General features: G+C 39.4%; 1 protein-coding gene across 2 annotated transcripts in view; it reads left to right on the top strand.

The window, feature by feature from the left end:
- The first annotated feature begins 3787 nt into the window (after nucleotides 1-3787).
- Nucleotides 3788-26995, top strand: part of LOC123500131 (YY1-associated factor 2-like) — a 292440-nt gene continuing 269232 nt past the window's right edge. The window contains exon 1 of one of the 2 annotated variants that reach the window (XM_045248796.1): nucleotides 3788-4146. In XM_045248796.1, the coding sequence (XP_045104731.1) occupies nucleotides 4103-4146 (44 nt within the window). In that variant the 5' untranslated portion in view covers nucleotides 3788-4102. The remainder of the gene's footprint in view (nucleotides 4147-26995) is intronic. The other variant, XM_045248798.1, reaches the window with a different exon arrangement.

Here is a 26995-nt window from a genome sequence, read left to right as displayed (position 1 = left end):
AAAATGGGCCTATACTGCCGATTCTGATACCGACCAATGCATCGGTACATTTCTAATACAGAGTAAACCTCCAGGTCCCCTACATTTGTGTACTGCAGACAGTGTTGACCTGGACACTACCATGATAAAATTTATTGAACACGGTATAGTAGAATTATGTCTGATAAGGGATCACGGTTTCATTTCTAATGTGCTCCCTACTCTCAAAAAGGATGGTACTGCCAGAGTCATACTGAATCTAAAAGAACTTAATGATCATGTTGAACACATTCACTTTAAACTGGACACTCTCAAGGATGTGATACCTCTAATCTTTCCTAATTATTTTTTCATGTCTATAGATTTGACAGATGCCTATTTCTCAGTTTACATTTAGCCAGAGGACAGGAAATGGCTTCAATTTATCTGGGGTAACGAGAAATTCCGCTTCACTTACCTACCTCAGAATCTGACATCAGCACTAAACTGTTAAAACCTGTCCTCTCGCACCTTTGTAAGCTGGGAATAACTGTGTTCTGCTATCTGGATGATTGTCTTTTTATTGCTGACTCAACTGAGACCCTGAGGGTTTATGTGACATGCCTTGCATCTTCTTGACTCCTTAGGGCTCACTGTGAATCTTAATAAATCAGTCCTAACACCCACCCAAGAGATAGAATTCCTTGGGGTAATTTTGAACTCTGTAAACATGACTTCCACCCTGATGTCCCGTAAGAAAGAATGCTTAAAGGCATAGGGTTTGCTCCTTCTGAACAGGAATGTTTCCTTACTTGCACTCTCCTCTTTCATAGGTATGGCTGTAGCTTCTGATTCTGCTGTAGAGTTGGCCCCACTCAGATATAAATACCTAGAAATAGTGCACAACAGGGAGCTTGTCAACCACCATGGCAATTATAGCTCACCTGTTCTTTTGGACTGTCATGCCCGAGAGTTGGTTGCCTGGTGGGTTAATAACATAGATTCTCAAGTAAAGTCACTATGATCCTGTCCCTACCAACTTGAAATGTTTTGTGATGCTTCCCTGACTGGTTGGGGTGCTGTGGTTGGGGATGCTGAGACGACGAACTGGACCACATCAATTGTCTGGAATTGAAGGCTATCCTCTTGGGTTTACAGTCCCTTTGCAAGGATAGCAGGGACACTCACATCTGCATCCATTCTGATAATACCACAGCAATTGCCTGTTTAGATCGTTGCGGTAGTATCAAGCTTAGTCTTAATACGATAATCGAACAGATTTTTGCCTGGGCTGAGTCAAGGAGCATTATCCTGTCAATACAACATATACAGGAATTACATAATTCAGAGGCAGACAAGGAATCTCGTGTGAAAAACGTAGATGCTGATTGGATGTTGCAGCCCCATATTTTCCATGCCTGAAGTTGATCTCTTTGGCACCCGAATTAACGCTCAGTTATCTGATTATATTTCATGGAAGCCAGACCCATGTGCTATACATACTAATGCTTTCACATTGACCTGCTCCAATAAGAAATTGTACGCTTTTCCCCCTTTCAGTATAATCTCCCGAGTTCTGCAGAAAATTCAGGAAGACAAGGCAAGTCATGTCGATCCTACCTATGTGGCCAACACAAGTCTGGTTTCCAACAGCCCTCCACTTCTTAGTGGCAGCCCCTGTTCTTCTCCCTCGACATCCTCTAGTGCTACCGCAAAATCCAACCCTCACACATCCTTGAGCCCAAGGGTTGGTCTTAGTAGCAATGCTATTATCAGGGAATCCTTCACTAGTCAAGGATTATTGTCAGACGTCCGATTTTTGTTTAATTCCTGGAGGGCAAGCATGAGGATTCAATATGGACCACATATAAGAAACTGCCTGTCTTTTTGCCTTGGCAGGGAAATTAATCCATTTCAGCCACTTTTAAATGTCCTTAGACTAGACTACCTCTTATCTGAATTTAAGAAGAAAACGGGCCGAACCTACAGCTCAATGAATACAATACGGTCAGCTATTTCGGCAGTAGCCAGTATCAATCATCAGTCTGTGGGACAGCATCCCTTGGTTGTCAGATTTATGAATGCAGTCTTCCAAGAGAAACCATCTTTTCCCCGATACCGTACCACCTGGAACCCTCACTTGCTCTTAGATAACATTGCAGGTCTTGGATCTTATGAGGAATAATCACTTATCCAGTTATCGAGAAAATTAACTATTCTAATGCTTCTACTCTCCAGTCAACATGGTCAAACTTTGCATTAATTAGACATTAGTAACATGACTATCTCAGCGCTTAGAGTCTCTTTCAGAATAGCTGACTCGCTAAAAACATCAAGACTGGGTGACCATATGTCAGAACTGGTTTTTGTGGCTTATTCCACTGACAGGAGATTGTGTATAGTCACTTCCATTGTGAGTTACTTTGAGCACACTTGTGCCCTCTGAGGGCCATTCACAGGCTTGTTTTTAACCACGAAACCTCCAATAAGGGTAGCCTCACGAGACACTTTGCATTGTTGGATAAAAAATTTCATGCGATCTGCTGGCATTGACCTCAGCATCTTCTCTTCTCACTCTACTAGGTCAGCTTCAACCAGTAAGGCAGCCCTAAAACTCCCCCTGGCCACCATTATCTCCACTGTTGGGTGGTCTCGGGAATCCACCTTTACCAGGTTCTACAAGAAACTTATCAGCTACCTTGGACAATTTTGGAGAGCTATTTTTTCATAGCTCTCTGATTCTGTGTACCATGCTACCCCTTTGTGGGTTTCCTTGTTCGTTTTGTTACTTTGGTTTTGTTTGGGGGAAATAGATTGTTACTCCTGCTTTTTTTTTTTTTTTTTTTGGGGGGGGACTCCTATTTTTCCTTATTCCCTTTGAGGGACCACTGTAAAGCTCTTGTCTACTACCGGTGACGTCAGTTAAATGTCGTGAAGTGAAATTGTAGATTAAACGAATACTTACCAAGTGTGGAGTTTGATCTTGATTTCACAAACATTTAACTGCGTTATTGAGGCAGTAAACGCCCTCCCTGCCCATCCCTTTACTCTTGTTCGATCTGTTTGGAACTATAGCCTCTTTGCACATGTGTATACTGGCTGCTTCCCCAAACCTATGGTCTAAAGCAGAGGTTCCCAAACTTTACCATGCTAAGGACCCCCCAGATATTTAAGTCCCATCCGAGGACCCCCAGCCAATCAGAAGTTACTATTACCATACCAAGGTACCCATTATATGATTACAATGCAGTAAATTTACTATTTGCATATTCCTACACGAAGAAAGTCTTAAAATAAACATTTGAAATATTTTCAATATTTTTTTATTGTTTTAAATTCAATACAAAGTAAAATTGGTAGAAACAGCCACAATAGATAGATAATTACAGCATGAACTGTCACCACAGATAACCAAAAAAACGAAATACCTTCATAAAAAAAGTCCAGAATTAAACACAAAAGCTATCAAACATATCTTGTTCAGTGGGATGGATGAGCTTGATGGCTCCTACACAGTTGATCAATGCGGGTTTGATGTCAGTTAGTGCCAAACGCATGTCGTTGTCTACCTGTAGGCGTGCTCTGTGCTTTGTTTTGAGTATTGTCAGTGTGGAAAATCCTTTTTCACATAAGTAGGTTGTGGCGAATGGCAGAATGTATTTGAGAGCCTTCTCAGCCAAAGCATGATATTCTGTTCTTGAGTAAACCTCGGGACTTTAAGACTTTTCACTCGCTAACTCGGGAGGTTTGGCGAGAAACACACAAAATAGCTTGTATTCACATACTGATTATACTAGGAAATTCAATAAAGAGTGAGTACAAATGATATTATGTCCACAACCGACTCTTCCTCTTTGCAATGCAAAAAACCAGAAGCATCTAGATGCTATGGTTACCAAAATATCACAGGTTGAATGAGGTGCTATCATCGGTGTGCGTGGCGATCGGCTGTGCCGGCACCTGGCTAAAGTGAAAGAAAACGGGTACCTTCTATCCTCTCTCCTAAGGTTGGCGGGAGAAGTAGCGGACCCCCTAGGACCTTCTCAGGGACCCCCAGGGGTCCGGGGACCCCAGTTTGGGAACCACTGGTCTAAAGGACTGACGTGGAACTGGCGATACGAGCATCTCATTTACTACCTCAGTGATGCAGTTAAATGTTCATGAAATCAAGATCAAACTGTACACTTGGTAAGTACCGTGGAGACTCAATACTCGAACTTAATTCATTCCAAATGGCCGTTCGAGTATTAAAAAGTTTGACTATTGATACCTATAAATCAGGTAATTCATTCCAGCCATTGCCAAACTCAAGTTTAGAAAAAAGTAGTGGTTTGATTTTGCAGTCGCTGCTAGCATTGGCACACAGAAGCAGGGTTAGCTTGTCTTTCATGGGCTTGTGTCCTGGCAAACTCTTTTCTTCCTTTGTTATATAGATCATATTCGGTAGTTTTTTTTTTTCCAAAACAAGCCAGTTTCATCACAATTAACCCCTAAAACTTGGGGATGTTGGGATTTTTAGCTCGCGTTAACTCGGGAGGTTTGGCGAGAAACACACAAAATAGCCTGTATTCATATACTGATTACACTTGGCAATTCAATAATCTTCCTCTTTGCAATGCTAAAAAGCCAGAAGTCTCTAGATGCTATGGTTACCAAAATATCACAGGTTGAATGAGGTGGTATCATCGGTGTACGTGGCCTTGCATTCAATCGGGTCTAGCAGCCTTGGCTAGAGCAATAGAAAACGGACCCCTTGTATACTCTCTCTCTCTCTCTCTCTCTCTCTCTCTCTCTCTCTCTCTCTCTCTCTCTCTCTCTCTCTCTCTCTCTCTCTCTCAATCAAAATGTTTGCAAAATGATCTAATTTGTATATTTTTGCAAAAAAACATATGTAAAATACACACAATAGGAGTTGCTGGTAGTGGTGATGGAATGTCCTCCCCCTTGGTGGTTGAACCTCCTATATCTGTACCAGCGCCGAGAACATCACTATCTTCGCACTCTATTATTGTAGAAACTGTTAATTCTAAAGCCCTTCTGATACCACTCTCATTCAAAAGTTGTCTCCCCGCAACATGGTGAGAGACCCAAGGTGTAGAAGTAAGGTGCGGGAGAGGTGGCGGAATCGGACGCTGTGAAACCACTGTCACTCCCACCATCCATTGTGGGAATTGGTGACACATTGACTTATAGCATATGTTTACTCCTGACTTTGGGGCTTGCCATGCCTCACAACAGAATGAAGTCCAGTTCTTTTCTTGAAATTCACAAACTTTCCTTTGCTTGCTTTAAAATCATCATTGGAGTCAGAAGTAGTATCAGAAATAAGATCACGATCCAGCAGCTTAGCCTTCACACAAATTATACCCACTGACAAAGAATTGCCAGCCATCTGCCTTTGGTTTATCCAATCAATTAAATTGCCTTTTCACACCAATCGCCACATCAGCTCTTTTAATGAGCTCTGTCTTCTTCAGTATTGTGGCTAGTGTAGATTTAGCCATACATTACTCAGCTGCAAGATCGGTTATTCTTCCTCCTTTCTCGTATTTATCAATAATCTCCTTTTTGCCTTTCGATGGTTGTCGCTACATTGTTTCTTGTAGGCTTATTCTCACTACTAAGCCTCTTCGGTGCCATTGTAAGCTTCTAAATGAAAAAAAAAAAAAAAAAACGGAGAAAAAGCGCAGGACAATGCTATTCTTACGACAGTGAAGGATGAACTGGCTGCGGTGGATTGGTGGGGTGTGTGGGGCAGCAGGAAGGGAGAGACCCTTTGTTTACAGCCAAGTAGATGAACATTCGACTAATGGGTATTAAGTCGAACTTTTGTGTTCGACTATTGAAAAGTTCGAGTATTGAGTCATCACTGTATTCGTTTAATCTACAATTTTATGGTAAACTAATCTATTGATACCATAAAATGAAAAATTATTTCTTGCATGGTGCATATGTATAAGTGAATCATACACCTTTGTAACACTGATGAAAGTCAAGTATGCCATCGTATCATATACCACTTACATTCTGAAAGATCTCATACGGTATCCCGGAAAGAAAACACATATCTTAGCAGAAAGCAGCCATGATGCAATATGCTTGTTATCAGATATATCATGAGGGCCCTGATGATGTAAAATATGCATCATCGTGTTGAAGAGGTCAAGAAACTAGAGAGACAACATTGTTGCGATGAGAATGAGACTGAAGACAGTCAGCCAGAGAAGACAAATTGATAAGACAAAAAGCTTTCAATTTTACCCTATTTGATAAAACAGTATGAGTGGATCACTCCTATCATACATTTCAAATTTGTCCCTGGAGAGAACCTTGATCTACAGGTTTACCATCTTTTGACCTGCCATTCGACTTTACTTGAGGTGGCTGAGCTTTCCGGAAATGTCCATGGAGGTGAACGATGGACCAATGTAAATAAATCAGCCATCTGGGCTGCCTTGATTAACCCCTTCCTCGGCAGAAACAAGTATACTCGTTTTCACTAAATGTTCCGTTTTCAGTCATTGACGAGTATACTCGTCTAAGACTTGACCTTCAAAAACCAGCTACAGACGTATATACTCGTCGATTCTGAGCCTTTCTAAGCCATTCTACGTGTGAGACGAGTATTCTTGTCAAATCATACGCCTGGCAGAGGCGACATGGTGGAGCAGTGGGATTTCAAGGACGCTCTTATTAGACCTACTCCGGCAACTACTGTCGTCGCATGGGTGTTGTTTTTCATCCACATTACCACTCATTTTTTGTACCCTTTTCAAATCATTTACACCCCAAATGTCTAGTTCTGAGGAAGATAGTGAATATGAACCTTCCCTCAGAAGCTTGAATACTTCTGATGACACTGCCAGTTCATCAGACAATGAATATTTCTCGACAAGTGAGGAGGAGGAGGAGGAGGAGGAGGGAGGTGAGGAGAGAGCTTGGAGAAGCCTAGAGTTGTCAGAGGAGCGCATGAATGCAGCATCATCACGTTTTTCATTCACAGGAAATCCTGGAATAACGATTGATGAAAACCCAGCAGAAATGAGTCCATTTGAATTCTGTCTTTTTATTGATAAAAGGATTGTTGACTGTGTACTGGTAGAGACAAATCGTTTTGCTGAACAAACTGGACAAGACGATTCTTTGTGGCGCCCTGTAACAGAGGCCGAACTTTTTGTATTTTTTGCCATGAAAATGCTTGGGGGTATTGTGAAAATGCCAGAAGAAGAAATGAACTGGTCACAAGATGAACTGCTTGAAAGACCAATTTTTCAGAAGCTAATGACTATGATATGGTACAGTAAGATAAAGCAATATCTTCATTTTGTAAATAATGAAACTCATGATGCACAAACCCTCCCCAACCCAAAATTGTATAAGATTTATGATTTATTCATGACATTGTGCGAGAAACTAGGGAAGTGTTACATCCCTAGGCAAGATGTATGCCTAGATGAGAGCCTTATGTTGTTCAAGGGAAGGTTAGGATGGGTACAGTTTATGCCACTGAAAAGGAGGAGGTTTGGAGTGAAATATTTCATGTTATGTGAGTCAAAGGCTGGATATGTGTACAGCATGAGCATTTATGTTGGGAAAGGAACACAGTTTGATCCAGAGTATGATGAATATCCTGTGAGTTCACGTGTTGTTTTATCTTTGATGAAGCCTTTATTTGGGAAAGGTTATTGTGTTACTGTGTATAACTATTACACTAGTCCACAATTAGCTGATGCTCTAGTTATGAACCAGACTGAATCTTATGGAACTCTACGCTTGAATCGAAAAGAAGTTCCAGAACAACTGAAAAGAAAAAAACTGAAGAAAGGAGAAGTTGCAGCATTTCAGAGAGGAAAAGTAATGACTTCTTTGGAAAGACAAAATGGATGTTGCAATGCTGTCAACCATTCACAACCCAGCTATGCATGGCATTGAGACAAGACAAGGGCCTGTGAAGAAACCCAAAGTTCTATGTGAATACAATCATACAATGGGAGGAGTTGACAAGGTAAACCAGCAGCTGGTAGATTATCCCATTCCAAGGAAACGGGATAAGAAATATTACAAGACAGTCTTCTTCCATTTGATGGATATTACAGTATGGAATGCTTTCATCCTGCATCAAGAAGCATTCACTCAGTCAGGAAATAAAGCCTAACACACCTGAAATTTCGTATGCATATTATATGAGACATAATTGGCAAGTATGGACCTACTTTACCACCAAGATCACCAGGTAGACCCGAAACAACACCAGGAAGTTCGCGGTATGCGCCAGGAGGACATTTTCCAATGGAAGTTCCACCAACAGAAAAAAAGAAGAATCCCACAAGAAAATGTGTTGTATGCAATCTGAAGCATGAGCAAAGAGGGAAACCAGTCAGGAAAGAGTCACGCTACATGTGTAAAGTTTGCCAAGCAGCTCTGTGGTGTGCCATGTTTTTAAAAGTACCATTCAAAATAATTTCATGCATAAATTTTCTGAAGGAATACTGTTCTTTTATATGTGCAAATAAAGGTCATTTGTGTTATTTTTTTTTTGCTAACAACTTAGTTTTCAATTGATTGCATTCATAATAGAATGCCGGAAAAAGGAATTTATTTATTTATATTTACATATTATAATTTTTGGCAGATTTTTGGTAACAAATGCAATAAAAAATAAAATTTTTTTTTTTTTATTTCTCTTTACCTTTGGTAATAAAATTACAAGAAACTATGGCGAAAATATACGGTTTATAGGAAGACGAGTTAACTCATATATGTCTACAAAGGTATTTTCAAAATAAAAAGTTAACCACAAAAATGGGGAAAAACAGTAATTACAAGCTGTTTTCATAATCAGCATGAAAAATACTATGTAGAACCAAAATAGAAAATTAGTCTGAAAAAGAAACGTTTTTAACTAAAAAATTGTTGGGAAGGGGTTAAATCGGTTTCCTCTCTATCAGTGATGTGTATCTTTACAGAGTAGGGATTCTTTCTGACAAACTCCTCCAAAGCAATTAGATTAACAAGGTCATCAAAAGTGTTTACTGCAGCAGACTTTAATCAACATTTCAGAGCTCTAAGCTTTTCTGAGGCAATTTCACTATATGTTTGGTACTGTAATTTAGAATGGGAGCTAAATGCTTGTCGGTAACCCTCTGTACTGATAGAGTAAGATGACAAAATTACTGCCTTAAGAAGGCAGGTGAGACCGTATCTTCCTTGCAAGCTAAATGAACCACCCGAACTCTTGACTCTGCAATGAATAAAATGGAAAGCCTTGTGGAAATGTGGTACATAAGTTTTGTATGCGGTACAATGATGCGTCCTTTGTTTACATTCCACAGGTTGCCAGCTAGCGTTTTTTCTGCTCCACTCCCTCCCTTCATTAATTTAAGATCATCAACATTATAAAGTTACTTACATACATACTTTAGTGTACATTATAATGACTTAGTCTTAAATTAAACTGCTTAAATGTTTAACTTCATAATTTTTACTTTCATTAAACCTTTTACTGTATTATGATGCACTCTCTCTTTGTTAACTCTCAATGGAAGTTCAGGTCAGGGGTCAAACTTGTTATAATTGGTTCGCTTAACAAAAATTCACACAACGAACGTTTTTTTAGGAACGTAACCCGTTCATTAAGTGTGGTTGCCTGTTCTTTGAGATACGAGCTATAATTTGATAATTTCCTAATTTTGAGATATGAATCACTCATAGGGGGATATTGCCAATGTAGTCAGCGGCTTAGCGCATTGGTCCAGCCTCAGCTTGAGCTAGTATTGATGTGTATCTGTGGATCTCATGCACTGTGATTGTTCTTTCATCATTTTCATACTATTTACTGACCTTTTTTTTTTTTTCTTATTATGTTTAATGTTTACGTGTGAATGGTGCCTGCATCCTTTCCTCCACCATTTACCACCACTAGCCAAAAACATCTGTGTCCAAGACAACAACACTACATAAACTTTTGCTTTTATTTTATATATTTTTATGCATTGATAAAGTATGCATGTGTACATAACTGAAAAGGCAAAACAAATTTCTCCTACCTCCTCAATGAGCTTAAGGGGACCGTTTGGTGAGGTTTTTGAAAAATAAAAAATAAAGAGGTACGTGAGTAATTTTTTTTTGCTGATAGATGTTTATTACACAATGTTAGTTTAGTACTTACAAGCGAATCGATCCATAAATAATTATGTGAAAAATAAAAAATAAATTTTTTGAAAAAAAAATCCTATAAACTTTGTCACCAGAGGACATATTTCAATTTTGCCAGTACGGATATAAAGTATGTCGTATACCAAAACTTTTCACCTCATAGAATTTTGATTTTTTTATTTTGATGGCCATTATGAATTTTTGAATTTTTTGAATTTTTTTCTTTTAATGAAATTATATTGTGGCACTTAAAAAAAAAATTCCAAATTCTATGAGGTAGAAATGTAGCAGCTTCATTTAGCTTCAAAATGGTATCTCAAAATTGAAAATCCGTTGAGAAATGTGGGAGAAGATACAATTTGAATGATAAAAAGTGGAAACAGAAAGAGGCAAAAAACCCCAGAGATGTCATTTTGGTCTTCTATGACCCTGTACATTTATTTGAGTTGGATATTTTGTGCTCATACACCACCATGTGCATCATATATGCTTTTTAGGCATGTTTAGAATATTGTGTAAGACTCATATGGCACCTGGCCCCCCCTACAATGATTGTAGTTATTAGTCGCTCGAAGGCGAGGGTGTCTCCCATCCATGCATGGTCGGTACAACTTGTAATTTCCACTTGCACCTTTTGTTTAGACATTGTAAGGTAAAAAAGGCAGGGAAAATAGGCTGGATTGTGGCTTGCAAGGTGTGAAATAACGGGCGAGATACTCAATACATCCTCCTCCCATCGCAGTCACATGGACACTGAAATGGAAGGGGAGAGGGTGTCTTCCTGTGTACGCCATAGTACTGAGTTGCCAGTGCCCACCTTTCCTTACCAAAGAAACCACTTTCCATGGCTTTTTCCGTGTTTGTTATCATCATTTATGGTACAGATAGTGGGGAGGGGGCATGCCCCGGGCTGCGGTGGCCGTGGCAGGGGCCCTTTAAAGTTTAAATACCCCATGTATTTTAGCGTATTTCCCCAAAATACTCAATCACTATGTTGCCATATGTTTGGGGATGCTTTAGTGGTGTTTTGGGGATTTTCGATATTTTTCAGATTTTTCTATACCATGTGCCACCGCCCACCGGATGGTCCCCTTAACACTTATCACGGAAGGGGGAGAAAAATGTAAACAAACCTCTACTGCTAGTCTCTCTCTCTCTCTCTCTCTCTCTCTCTCTCTCTCTCTCTCTCTCTCTCTCTCTCTCTCTCTCTCTCTCTCTCTCTCTCTCTCCTCATTTAAAACTTCATTTATTCAATGAATAATGTTTTTAGGATTGTTAATGAGTTCTTCTCTAATTATTAGACCACCCTGTCTTCTGTGAAGTGGCTATATTTGTACACACCAGCCTATTCGAGAGTCCCAAGTGAGGCTTGGAAATGCAGTAATGTCCTGTGGAATGCATCCTCCAAGATAAATACACTTTATAAGAGTAGTTTATCTATTCATATTATGTTTTGCTATGTTTTATTATGTTTCTTTGCAATAATTATTATTTATAAAGATCTTTTTCTTACCACCTGAAAACATGTAAAAAAAAATAGGGTGTGCTCCTTTTGGTGAGGCTTTAAGGGATTACTGGCATTTTAATGCATTTCAATGGGAAAATTGTTTTGAGATACAAGCTTTTTGAGACACGAGCTCCTTCCTTCATGGGACGAATTTAACTCGTATCCTAAGGTACCACTGTATATATAGACACACTTGACTCTCGTTTGTCTGGATCTCATTTATCTGGATTTTTATCAATCCGGATAGTGTCCAGATAATAATTTAATGATTTAATTAATTTAACAATGTGTACCGCGCACACTTCCAGAAACCAATAGATGGCAGTGCTACTGTGGCAGACGGTTGTAAACAAGTCCAGCCAACACTAGTGAATACTGTATTGTCTGGTATTAGGGATCAATTTTGTGCATTTTTCACAACCTTAGAACTCAAGAATGTAGGGAAGAACTAGCAAGTCCTATATGCAACATCATAAAATGCTTTATAGAAAATGGAAAAGAGCTGAGTTGGTTCTCATATATAAGAGCAGAAAGAAGGAAGAACCTCTAAATTACAGACCAGTATCACTAACTAGTGTAATATGCAAAATGTGTGAAAGAGTAATAAGGAAACAATGGATCGAGTTCCGTGAAGACAACAAATTACAGTAAAAGTCCTGAAATCCGGAAGTCATGGGGGTTCAGGCATTCCGGATTCTAGGATTTTTCGGATTGTAAGATAGTAAGGCTGAAAGTAAGATTAATATCTTGAGGGTACTATGTAAACCTCACTAAACTAACCCCAACTTGCTATATCTCTTTGTAGTACTGTCATAACATCTTACAGGGATTGCTACTACCACCAGTCCACCGTGTACTTCCTCACCACACCACACAAGATTTACGTAGGCTTTTTTTTTTTTTTCTTGAAGATTTGCCAGACTATGGGGGAGGTGGCATTGGCCTTTCCAGCCATTATTGTGGCCCATATGTGATGATTGCTCTTTTTCTACTTGTTATCTTGTATTTGTGTAAGTGATTTCACTATTTTATGTAGGCTATTCCACCATCCACATATACTGAGAAGTTTGAGTGATTGTACTGTACTGTACCCCACATAATATGTATAGTCAACAATACTTATAGTTAGGGTTGTATGTTTTCTCTTTTTCACTGTCTTTGTCTGGAGACCAAGAGGGTTTGCTGAAGCCATGATAACAGTAACTTGGCACACACGTGGTCGACTTTGTGATGGTAACAGACGAGACGTGATCCCACGTGGCAGAATGCAATGGTGGACGGCGGTTGGCGGGATGTTGAATCGGCACATTCGGTGTCGGTGATGACATGTTCGGTTTCGGCTATTATTATTATATATTTATTACTATTATTTCTTACTTTTTACATATTTACTCAGCCTTTTAAACTTTCCGGATTATAAGGATTTCCGGATTATAAGGTTCCGGATTTAAGGACTTTTACTGTATATATATACTCGACCCTCAGTACAGTAATACTCCGCTTAACGAACATTCGTTTAACAAATTTCCGGTTTAAGGTACTATATAAAGTTAGACCAAAAATCCGCATAACGTACAACCACATCCGTTTTTAGCGAATTTTTTGTGTTTGAATTTGGCGGGTGAGGGACCGAACGCGGTAGTTTCGCTGTGATTGGCTGGCTCCCTGCCTCTGTCTCTAGCGCTCCTGGAGCTGGATCCAAGATTCTTTAATAACGTCAAAGCAACCTCTTGCAGCGAAATGGCATCCATTAACGCGTGGATGGATGGTGACAAGGTTGCTATCAGGTTGCTCTGAGGTTGCTGGGAATACCACCTCTCCGGGTGGTGTTACTGTCATATATAATGCATTTATGTTCACAAATCAACATTTCTATTAGCTTTTTTTACGAACCTTGCTGCCAAGAAAGGATTGTTTTGCAATGCATAAAGTGAAATCTTGCATGGAATACCAAAAAAAAAAAGCAGAGATGAGATGAACCACAGACGAAGCGGAAGACTCGCCGCCACTCGGCTGCTGCTGCTTCTTCTTTTTCTTTTGCTTGCGTGTTACTTTCATCATGATGTTTGTTTTCACTCCTCTATTGCCTGCTATAATGGATATCATATCTTAGTATTCATATACAGGCAACCCCCGTTTAACGAAGGGGTTACGTTCCTAAAAAACACTTCGTTAAGCGAAACTTCGTTAAGCGAACCGATTATAACAAGTTTAACCCCTGATTTGAACTTCCATTGAGAGTAAGCAAAGCGAGAGTGCATCATAGTACAGTAAAAGGTTTAATGAAAGTAAGAATTATGAAATTAAACATGTAGGTAGTTTATTTTAAGTCATTATAATGTACACTAATGTATGTATGTATGCAACTTTATAATGTTGATGATCTTAACTTTATGAAGGGAGGAAGAAGGAAACGGGAAAGACACTAACCGGCAACCTGTGGAATGTAAACAAAGTGCGCATCATTGTACTGCATACAAAACTTATGTACCACATTTCCACAAGGCTTTCCATTTTATCCATTGTAGAGTCAAGAGTTCATGTGGTTCTTTTAGCTTGCAAGGAAGATACGGTCTCACCAGCCTCCTTAATAGAGTCTGCTGACTTGAAGATAGAGACAGTATAATATGGAGTCAAGATAGTGGCCAGCACTGCTATAGTTTTCTGGCCTCTCTCATGTCTGTGAATAATATCTAGCTTAATTTTTTTTTTTTTTTTTACATTACAAGGGCACTGGCCAAGGGCAAACAAAGTGTTGGAAAAAAAAAAAATCCCGCTGGTTGCCAGGCCCTGTTAAGATGAAAGTAGAAAGAGAAAAAACAAAAAAATCTAAAAGGAGGGTCCAGTTAACGTAAGAGGTGTCTTGACACTCCTCTTTTGAAAGAGTTTAAGTCATAGGCAGGTGGAAATACAGACACAGGTAGAGAGTTCCAGAGTTTACCAGTGTAGGGAATGAAGGAGTGAAGATACTGGTTAACTCTTGCATTAGGAAGATGGACAGAATAGGGATGAGAAGAAGTAGAGAGTCTTGTGCAGCGAGGCCGCAGGAGGGGGAAGGCATGCAGTTAGCAAGTTCAGAAGAGCAGACAGCATGAAAACAGCGGTAGAAGACAGATAAAGATGCAACATTGCGGCGGTGACTTAAAGAATCAAGACAGTCAGTTAGAGGAGAAGAGTTGATAAGACGAAAAGCTTTAGATTCCACCTTGTTTAGTAAAGCTGTGTGTGGATCCCCAGACATGAGAGCCATACTCCATACACGGGCGGATAAGGCCCTTGTACAGAGCAAGCAGCTGGGAGGAGAGAAAATGGACGAAGACGCCATAGGACACCTAACTTCTTGGAAGCTGATTTAGCAAGAGTAGAGATGTGAAATTTCCAGTTTAGATTTTTAGTGAAGGATAGACCGAGTGTGTTTAATGTAGAGGAGAGGGAAGTTGAGTGTTATTGAAGAAGAGAGGATAGTTGTCTGGAAGGTTATGTCGAGTAGATAGTTGTAGAAATTGAGTTTTTGAGGCATTGAACAAAACCAGGTTTTCTCTGCCCCAATCAGAAACAAGTGAAAGATCAGAAGTTAGGCGTCCTATAGCATCTCGCCTTGAGTCATTTAATTGTTGTTGGGTTGGGCGTCTGTTGAACGCTGTTGAATAATGCAGGGTGGTATCATCAGCATAGGAGTGGATAGGGCATTGAGTCAGATTTAGGAGATCATTGATGAATAATAGAAAGAGAGTGGGTGATAGGACAGAACCCTGTGGAACACCACTGTTGATAGTTTTAGGGAAGAACAGTGACCGTCTACTACAGCAGCAATAGAACGATCGGAAAGGAAACTGGAGATGAAGGTACAGAGAGAAGGATAGAATCCGTAGGAGGGTAGTTTAGAAATTAAAGATTTGTGCCAGACTCTATCGAAGGCTTTCGATATGTCAAGGCCGACAGCAAAGGTTTCACCGAAGTCCCTAAAAGAGGATGACCAAGATTCAGTTAGGAAAGTAAGAAGATCACCAGTAGATCTGCCTTTACGGAAACCATACTGGCAATCAGAGAGAAGGTTGTGAGCTGATAGATGCCTCATTATCTTCCTATTAAGGATAGACTCAAAGGCTTTAGAAAGGCAGGAAATCAAAGCTATAGGGCGGTAGTTAGAAGGATTGGAGTGGTCACCTTTTTAGGGACAGGTTGAATGTGAGCAAACTTCCAGCAAGAAGGATAAATAGAAGTAGAGAGACACAGATGAAAGAGTTTGACCAGGCAGTGAGCGAGTTCGGAAGCACAGTTTTGAGAACAACAGGAGGGACTCCATCCGGACCGTAAGCCTTCCGAGAATCAAGGCCAGAGAGGGCCAGGAAAACGTCTTTATAAAGAATTTTAATTTTAGGGATGAAGTAGTCAGAGGGTGGAGGAGTAGGAGGAATATGCCCAGAATCATCCAAAGTTGAGTTGGTAGCAAAGGTTTGAGCGAAGAGTTCAGCTTTAGAAAAGAAGAGACAGCTGTAGAGCCATCTGGATGAAGTAAAGGAGGGAAAGACGAAGAAGTAAAGTTGTTAGAGATATTATTGGCTAGATGCCAGAAATCTCGAGAGGAGTTAGAATTGGAAAGACTTTGACATTTTCTATTGATGAAAGAGTTTTTAGTAAGTTGGAGAATAGATTTGGCATGATTACGGGCAGAAATATATAGGGCATGAGTTTCAGCAGTTGGATGGCTACGGAACCGTTTGTGAGCCGCCTCTCTATCATTGACAGCACGAGAACAAGCAGAGTTAAACCAAGGCTTTTAGCTTTAGGGTTAGAGAAAGTATGAGGAATGTATAGCTCCATGCCAGAGATAATCACCTCTGTTATGCGCTCGGCACAAAGAGAAGGATCTCTGACATGAAAACAATAATCATCCCAAGGGAAATCAGAATAGTACTGCCTTAGTTCCTTCCACTTAGCAGAGTTAAAATGCCAGAAGCACCTCCGCTTAGGCGGGTCCTGAGGCTGCACTGGAGTGATAGAACTGGTAACGGAAATTAGATTGTGGTCGGAGGAGCCCAACGGAGAGGAAAGTTTAACAGAGTAAGCAGAAGGGTTGGAGGTTAGGAAAAGATCAAGAATGTTGGGCGTGTCTCCAAGGCGGTCAGGAATACGGGTAGGGAACTTCACTAGCTGCTCTAGGTCATGAAGGATAGCAAAGTTGAAGGTTTGTTCACCAGGTTGGTCAGTGAAAGAAGATGAAAGCCAAAGCTGGTGGTGAACATTGAAATCCCCTAAAATGGAGATCTCAGCAAAAGGAAAGTGAGATAAGATGTGCTCCACCTTGGAAGTCAAATAGTCAAAGAATTTTACATAGTCAGAGGAATTAGGTGAGAGGTATACAGCACAGATGAATTTAGTTAGAGAGTGACATTGAAGTCTTAGCCAGATGGTAGAAAATTCTGAAGATTCAAGATTGTGGGCACGAGAGCAAGTAAGAGACTTCCTGGTCTTCTTACGAACACTAGGCCAATTGCAGGGCATTTTGGTGGTAAGTTGAGCTAGGGAAGACAAGCTGCTGCTGAGGCTGTTATGTTTTGACTGGGGAGTGAGTGTTGCGCGTGTTGTCCACGAGAGGCTTGATCTTGATCTTTATTCTATAGGTGTCCCAGGATTTTTCCTGAGGCAGGCCTTAGTACCAGCAGCTCCTGGTGTATTCAAAAGCCTGTCAGCTTGCGAGTTTGGTGTTCGTTAAACAAGCAGATGGTAGTAAAATGAAACCTTCATTGTAGCGAAATTTCATTGTGTGAACCTACGTTAAACGGGGGTTGCCTGTACGCTCATGCCACGACGATAACCTCAACTCCGTGGGACTGAGTGATAGTGAATTACTAATGAAATACCGTGATATTTCATTAATATTCACTATCACTCACTGCCACGGAGTCGAGGTTATCCTCGTGGCATGAGTGTATATGAATACTATGATATGATATCCATTATAGCAGGCAATAGAGGAGTGGAAACAAATATCATGGGGAAAGACAACATGCAAGCTAAAAGGGTCACAAGAAGAAAAAGAAGCGGCCGAGTTACCGCGAGTCTCCCGTTTCGTCTGTGGCTCATCTCATCTCTGCTTTATTTTTTTGGTATTCCATGTAAGATTTCACTTTATGCATTACAAAATAATCCTTTCTTGGGGGCAAAATTTGTAAAAAGCTAATAGAAATGTGAGAGAATTTGTATGTAGCTTCTCTAACTTCCAATGACTCATATGACATCATAAAAGTAGTGGTACACCGGTAGTCCAATATGCTGCCAAATGTATATATAATTTTTTTTTTCTAACCCATGTGGTATGTTGGGGACCAGCCCAGAACGCATCCCCGCCCTATTTCCATTATTTCCTATGGGAAAATTACATCCGCTTAACAAATTTTCGCTCTACGAACAGCTTTGACACCCCCTATCCTGTTCATTAAATGGAGTATTACTGTACTATCAAATAACCAATTTGGCTTTAGAAAAGGTTGGTCGTGTGTAACAGATTTAATGAGTTTCTCCTCTAGAATAGTTGATAGGGAACAAGAGAGAGAGGGATGGGTTGATTGTGTTTACTTGGATTTAAAAAGGACATTTGATAAAGTGCCACATGCAAGGTTACTGTGGAAATTAGAGGAGAAGGGTGGTGTAAAAGGAAACACATTGAGATGGATGGAAAATTATTTGAGGGGGAGAGAAATAAGGACGGTAGTTAAAGATATGAAATTCAAAAGGAGTGCAGTAGAAAGTGGAGTGCCACAGGGGTTGTCAATATTGGCGCCAATACTTTTTCTCATATATATAAACGACATGCCAGAGGGAGTGAACAGCTACATAAATCTGTTTGCGGACGATGCGAAACTGTGCTGAATTATAAAGCAAAAAGAGTATTGTGAAATACTGCAGGAAGACTTAAACAAGATCTGGAAATGGAGTAAAAAATGGGAGATGGAATTCAATGTGGACAAAAGCCATGTCATGGAAATAGGAAAGAGTAAAAGATGACCAGTGGGAATCTATAAGATGGGAGATGAAGTAGAACTAGAAAAAGTAAAAAAGTAAAAGGACTTGGGAGTGACGATAGAATGAAAACAATCAACCGGTAAGCCATATTGATACAATTTTCAGAGACATATAATTTGCTAAGGAATATTGGATTAGCATTTCACTACATGGACAAAGAAATGATGAAGAAATTGTTAAGTACTATAATAAGACCTAGATTGGAATATGCAGGAGTTGTGTGGACCCCCCCATAAAAAGAAACACATAAGGAAGTTGGAGAGACTACAAAAAATGGCTACAAGAATGGTTCCAGAATTTGAAGGGATGACATATGAGGAGAGACTAAAGACTATGGATCTACCAACCGTGGAACAGAGAAGGGAGAGGGGATCTGATACATGTTTATAAATTAAAACTGAGGAAGGGAAAATGTCTAAGAGATGTTAAGAAAATATAGTTTCCTGCAAAGATGTGTTGAAACTTGGAACAGTTTGAGTGAGGAAGTGGTATCAGCAACGAGTGTGCATAGTTTTAAAGAAAAATTGGATAAGTGTAGATATGGAGACGAGGCCACATGAGCATAAAGCCCAGGCCCGGTAAATCTACAATTGGGTAAATACACACACACACACACACACACACACACACACACACACACACACACACACACACACACACACACACACACACACAAGAGAAATGTTAAATGAGTTGAGAAAGGAGGCTTTGAAAAAAATGAAGAGAGGACAGAAGAGGAGAAGAAAGAGTTTTTCTGGAGAATCTTGGATATGAGACTGAGGAAGTGGTTCATAACCCAGAAAAGTACAGTAAGAAAGGACTAAAGAAACTTACGTATGAACGGAATGTAATGTATTCCAACATAAATGGAGTGATATCGGGGATTTTAGAACTCAACGATTACTTGAGGGACAAGAACCCAGATATTGTGGGTCTTACTGAAACAAAACTGAGAGAGGAGAAGACCTGATGATGGTTGGAGAAGGAAATATAATGTTTGGAAAAGAAATAGAGTAGGTAAGATGGGAGGAGGAGTGATGTTGCTGGTTAAAAAGATATAAAGGTGGATCAAGTGAAAGAAGGTATGGGAAAGGCAGAAGTGCTAAAGATCAGAGCAGAAACTAATGAAGGAAAAAGAGGCACTACATAGTGGTGTACGTACCACCTAAGACAAATGCATGGTCAGTACAGGAATATGAAGAAATGATAAGAGATACAGGAACATGTCTGGAAGAAATGTTGGGTGGCTGTGAACGAACTATAATGATGGGAGATTTTAATTGTAAAGAGGTGTGTTGGGAGGACTGGTCAATGGAGGATCAGAGACAACATGGGGAAATACACTATTGACACTGGCAATGGAAAATGTGTTAACTCAGTGGGTCAAAGAAGATACTAGGTTTGGAGGAGAGGGAGCATCGTCAAGACTGGACTTGGTCTTTAGTACAGAGCCAATGGTCATTGAGGAGATGAGGGTGGAGTGCCCTTTAGCAAAGAGTGATCATGCAGTTTTGGAGTTCAAGGTGATAGATGAAGAGAAATCTAGAAGAAATGAAGAATATAAAGTGGGAAGATGGAATTATGCCAAGACAGATTTTGGAAACCTAAAGAAATTCTTTCAAGAGACAAATTGGATGAAATTCAAGAGTGCTAAGGAGCAAATGAAAAGTGGAAGGAATTTATAAAAATATACAAAGAAGGTGAGAAAAATTTGTACCAATAAGACAACATAGAGAAGTTGGAAAGCAGGACTGGTTTAACGATAGATGTGAAAAGGCTAGAACAAGAAAAGAGGATGCATGGAAGAGGTGGAGAAGGAAAAGACGGATTAAGCAGTGGGAAAGTTACAAAAGAGCAAGAAATGAATATGTGTTGATTAGAAGAGAAGAAAGAAAGAAACAAGAAAAGGATATAATTGATAAATGTAAAGACCAACCAAGGCTTTTTACAGACATGTGAACAACAACATCAAAAATAGAGAAAGTATTGAAAGTTTAGAAGTAAATGGAGTATGCAGTGAGGATCCCAGGAAATGGCAGAGGCTATGAATGGATGCTTTCGGAAGGTATTCACAAAGGAGACTGCTTTTGACAAACCACTGGTAATGGAACAGAAAGGGATTATGAAGGAGTTTCAAGTAACTGTGGAGGAGATCAAGAATATGATGGGGAGTTTAGAAGTGAGAAAAGCTGTGGGACCTGATGGGGTATCAGGATGGATTTTAAGAGAATGCAGGAGCAACTGGCAGAAAAAGTTTGTGAAGTAATTGATGCCTCATTAAGGGAAGGTGTAGTGCCCCAAGACTGGAAAAGAGCTAACATTGTCCCAATTTATAAATCAGGTAACAAGAGAGACCCATTGAACTATAGACCAGTGTCACTTACAAGTGTGGTAGCTAAGATGTGTGAGAGGGTGGTGAAGAATAGATGGACAGACTTCTTGGAGAAAATGACATACTTTGTGAGTGTCAATTTGGTTTTAGAAAAGGGCGTTCATGCACGACAAACCTGATATGTTACTATTCGAGGGTGATAGATGTAATACAGGAAAGAGATGGTTGGGCTGATGGAATATATCTGGATTTAAAAAGGCCTTTGATAAGGTACCACACCGAGACTGATCTGGAAACTTGAAATGGTAGGAGGAGTGCATGGCAGTTTACTAAAATGGATGGAAGACTTTTGGTAGGAAGAGAAATGAGAACAATAATTAAGGACAGACCATCAGAATGGGGCTTGGTGGAGAGTGGAGTTCCACAGGGATCAGTGTTGGCACCAGTAATGTTTATGGTCTACATAAATGACATGGTGGATGGGGTGTCCAGTTATGTGAGCCTATTTGCAGACGATGCAAAATTGTTAAGAAAAGTGAGATGTGACAAAGATTGCGAACTACTCCAGGAAGACTTGGACAGAATATGGAAATGGAGCTGTACATGGCAAATGGAGTTCAACACGACAAAATGCAAGAAATTAGAGTTTGGCAAGAGTGAAAGAAGAATCAGGAGTATGTACAAGATAGGAAATGAAGACATAAAACCAGTCATGAAGAAAAGACCTTGGGGTGACAATTACCAATGACCTATCGCCAGAGAGACATATAAACAAAATAATTGGAGAAGTATTGAACTTATTGAGGAACATAAGAGTGGCGTCAGATATTTAGATGAAGAAATGATGAAGAAAATAATTACTGCAATGATAAGACCAAGGCTTGAATATGCAACAATACAGTGGGCTCCAAACTTAAAGAAACACATAAGGAAACTAGAGAAAGTACAGAGGGCTGCAGCAAAAATGGTGCCTGACTTAAGAGATTTGACTTATGAAGATAGACTGAACAGAATGCAACTTCCGACCCTGGAACACAGAAGAGAAAGGGGTGACCTGATAGCAATATACAGAGTGATGATTGGCATGGAAAAAATGGATAGGGAAGATCTGTGTATGTGGAATGAAAGAATGTCGAGAGGGCATGGGAAAAACTAAAATGGCCACTTATAGGAGAGATGTGAAAAAATATAGCTTCCCTCATAGAAGGGTGGAAGCATGGAATAGTTTAGACGTGGAAGTGGTCAACGCAAGGAATATTCATGATTTTAAGAAAAAGCTGGACATTAGTAGATATGGAGACGGGACAGTACGAGCATAGCTCTTTTCCCGTATGTTACAATTAGGTAAATACACAAACAATGGTTCCGGAATTGGCAGAAATGACCTATGAGGAGAGATTAAAAGAAATTAATTTGCTTACCTTGGAACAAAGAAGAGAAAAGAGGAGATTTAATACAGGTTTATAAACTGTTGAACGGACTGGATGAAGTGGATAATGAGCAAATGATGTTGAGAGAGGAAAACTTAAATAGAACTACGAGATCACATAGTAAAAAAATAGCCAAGGGAATATGCTTGAAGGATGTGAAGAAATATAGTTTCCCACAAAGATGTGTGGAGGTGTGGAATGGTTTGAGTGAGGAGGTGGTGTCAGCAGAGTGTGCATAGTTTTAAAGGAAAGTTGGATGTGTGTAGATATGGAGACGGGGCCACACGAGTATGATACCCAGGCCCTGTAAAATTACAACTAGGTGAATACACACACACACCAAATTTGTTTGCGGATGATACGAAACTGTGTAGAGTTAAAAAGCCAAAGGAGGATTGGGAAGTACTGCAAGAAGACCTAAATAAGATCTGGGAATGGAGTAAGAAGTGGGAAATGGAATTGAATGTGAACAAAAGCCATGTCATGGAAATGGGAAAGAGTGAAAGACGACCTGTGGGAATCTATAAGATGAGAGATGGAGTAGAACTGGAGAAAGTCAAAAAGGAAAAGGACTTAGGAGTGACGATGGAAGAAAACAATCAACCAGTAAGCCATATTGATAGAATTTTTAGAGAAACATGTAATTTGCTGAGGAATATTGGAGTAGCATTTCACTACATGGACAAAGATATGATGAAGAAATTGATAAATACTATAATAAGACCCAGATTGGAATATGCAGGAGTAGTGGACCCCTCATAAAAAGAAACACATAAGGAAATTGGAGAGGCTACAAAAATGGCTACAAGAATGGTCCCAGAACTTGAAGGATGACATATGAGGAGAGACTAAAGGCTATGGATCTACCAACCTTGGAACAAAGAAGGAGAGAGGAGACCTGATACAAGTCTATAAATTGATCAACGGAATGGACCAAGTTGATAATGAGAAACTGATCCTGAGAGAAGAATATGACATCCAAGCACAAGATCGCATAGTAAAAGCTGAGAAAAGGAAGATGTCTGAGAGATATTAAAAAATATAGTTTACCGCAGAGATGTATTGAGACGTGGAACAGTTTAGATGAAGAAGTAGTGTCTGCAACGAGTGTGCACACTTTTAAAGTAAGATTGGATAAGTGTAGATATGGAGACGGGCCACACGAGCATAAAGCCCAGGGCCTGTAAAACTACAACTAGGTAAATACAACTAGGTAAATACACACACACACACACACAAAGAAATGATGAAGAAATTGATAAGTACTATAATAAGACCCAGATTGGAATATGCAGGAGTAGTGTGGATTATAAAAAGAAACACATAAGGAAATTGGAGAGACTACAAAAAATGGCTACAAGAATGGTTCCAGAATTTGAAGGGATGACATATGAGGAGAGACTAAAGGCTATGGATCTACCAACCCTGGAACAAAGAAGGAGAGAGGAGACCTGATACAAGTTTTAAATTGATCAACGGAATGGACCAAGTGGATAATGAGAAACTGATCCTGAGAGAAGAATATGACATTCAAGCACAAGATCGCATAGTAAAAGCTGAGAAAAGGAAGATGTCTGAAAGATGTTAAAATGTAGTTTCCAAAGATGTATTGAGACGTGAACAGTTTAAATGAAGAAGTAGTGTCTGCAACGAGTGTGCATACTTTTAAAGTAAGATTGGATAAGTGTAGATATGGAGACGGGGCCTCACGAGCATAAAGCCCAGGCCCTGTAAAACTACAACTAGGAAAATACACACACACACACACACACACACACACACACACACACACACACACACACACACACACACACACACACACACACACACACACAAGATTAGACCTAGTTTTTACAAGGGATATATACCAATTAACGATGTTATAAGATACAAGTGCCCATTGGGAAAGAGTGACCATGTAATATTAGAAATGGATATAGAAGAAGGAAAGGAAGATAGAGATGAATCATACAAAGGAGACCGATTAAATTACAGAAAGGCTGATATTGAGAATCTCAATAACTATTTTAAAAACGTAAACTGGGAGGAGATGGAAAACTCATTAACGGTTCAAGAGAAATATAACTTATTTTTGGAAATATACAAAACTGGGGTCAGGAATATGTTCAAATATAGACCTAAAGAAGAAAGAAAGAAAGATTGGTTTAATGCAAGATGTGTAAAGGAGAAACGAGATGGAGCATGGAAAAGGTGGAGAAGAAACAGAAATCCAGAAAATAAGGAAAACTTCAAAACAGCAAGAAATAAATATGCTAAGGTGAAAAAGGAAGAAGAAAAGAACTATGAAAAGGACATTGTCGAAAAATGTAAGGAACAACCAAAATTGTTCTACAGATTCATAAATGGAAAAATAAGACAAAATGAAACAATAGAAAGGTTAAAAGGAAAAAACGGAATGGTGGAAGACCCAAAAAGTATGGCAGAACTGTTGAATAGTAAAATTCATGAGGTCTTTACTAAGGAATCCAAATTTGAAAGACCACAGGGTAATAGAGAGACTGTCCATATGAAAGAGATTAAAGTAACCAAGCTTGAAATAAAAAAGTTGATGACGGAATTGGATGAGGAAAAGGCAATGGGACCGGATGAAGTCTCAGGCAGAATACTGAAAGAATGTAGGGAAGAACTAGCAAGTCCAATATACAACATCATAAAATGCTCAATAGAAAATGGAACAGTGCCAGTGGAGTGGAAAAGAGCTGAGGTGGTTCCCATATATAAGAGCAGAAGGAAGGAAGAACCTTTAAATTACAGACTGGTATCACTAACTAGTGTAATATGCAAGATGTGTGAAAAGTAATAAAGAAGCAATGGATTGAGTTTCTTGAAGACAACAAAATATTATCAAATAGCCAATTTGGTTTTAGAAAAGGTCGGTCATGTGTGACAAATTTATTGAGTTTCTACTCTAGAATAGTTGATAAAGTACAAGAGAGAGAGGATGGATTGACTGTATTTATTTAGATCTAAAAAGGCTTTGATAAAGTGCCACATGAAAGATTACTATGGAAGTTAGAGGAGAAGGGTGGCTTAAAAGGAAGCACATTGAGATGGATGAAGAATTACTTAAGGGGGAGAGAAATAAGGACGATAGTTAAAGATATGAAGTCCAAGTGGAGAACAGTAGACAGCGGAGTGCCACAGGGGTCAGTATTGGCACCAATACTTTTTCTCGTATATATAAATGACATGCCAGAGGGAGTGAACAGCTACATAAATCTGTTTATGGATGATGCGAAACTGTGCAGAGTCATTAAACAAAAGAGGATTGTGAAATACTACAGGAAGACTTAAACAAGATCTGGAAATGGAGCAAAAAATGGGAGATGGAATTCAATGTGGACAAAAGCCATGTCATGGAAATGGGAAAAAGATAAAGACGACCAGTGGGAATCTATAAGATGGGAGATGGAGTATAACTAGAAAAAGTAAAAAACGAAAAGGACTTGGGAGTGACAATGGAAGAAAATAATCAACTGGTAAGCCATATTGATAGAATTTTCAGAGAGTCGTATAATTTGCTAAGGAATATTGGAGTAGCATTTCACTATATGGACAAGGAAATGATGAAGAAATTGATAAGTACTAAAATAAGACCTAGATTGGAATATGCAGGAGTTGTGTGGACTCCCATAAAAGAAACACAAGAAAATTAGAGAGACTACAAAAATGGCTACAAGAATGGTTCCAGAATTTAAAGGGATGGCATATGAGGAGAGACTAAAGGCAATGGATCTACCAACCTTGGAGCAGAGAAGAGAGAGAGGATCTGATACAAGTTTATAAATTGGTTAACGGAATGGATGAAGTGGATAATGAGAAACTGATCCTGAGAGAAGAATATGACTTTAGAAGTACAAGATCGCATAGTAAGAAACTAAGGATGGGATGATGTCTGAGAGATGTTAAAAAATTTAGTTTCCCGCAAAGATGTGTTGAGACTTGGAACAGTTTGAGTGAGGAAGTGGTATCAGCAAAGAGTGTACATAGTTTTAAAGAAAAATTGGATAAGTGTAGATATGGAGACAGGACCACACGAGCATAAAGCCCAGGCCCTGTAAAACTACAACTAGGTAAATACACACAGACGGTAGAGGAAGACACACACACACGCTGAGAATCAGCTGATCTTCACTACCTTTGTTTGGGTTTGCAGTGGCGTGGGCGAAAAGTGTGGACTCATATTTTTTTCATGAATACAATGTTAAATAATAATGAGTGAGAAAGAGATTCCATCTAAATGCTGGTATGTGACAAGGGAAAGAATAAAAGCTGATGATGACAATGTTGGTGAGGGAGAAAGAGAATTTGAAGGCTTTTATACGGCGCAAACTTCACTATTTGATAGTCTTGACTATCGAACGTAAATTAGATAAATTGATAAAGGAGAGTATGGGAATGAAAGAGAATGAAGAACAGGATAAAGAGCTCCAGAAATTGAAAGAAAGGATAAAAAGAGTGGAAGAAAACAAAACTAGGCTAAGAACCGAAAATGAATAATTAAAAGTCCAAATAGTGAACTACAAGAAATTGATGGAAGATGGACTCGGTAAAGCTGAAAAAGAA

The sequence above is a fragment of the Portunus trituberculatus genome, chromosome 50 (genome assembly GCF_017591435.1).
Source record: "Portunus trituberculatus isolate SZX2019 chromosome 50, ASM1759143v1, whole genome shotgun sequence".
In the NCBI taxonomy this organism is placed as follows: domain Eukaryota; kingdom Metazoa; phylum Arthropoda; class Malacostraca; order Decapoda; family Portunidae; genus Portunus; species Portunus trituberculatus.
Note: the sequence above shows the minus strand (reverse complement) of the source record. Positions and strands in the feature narration are given on the sequence as shown.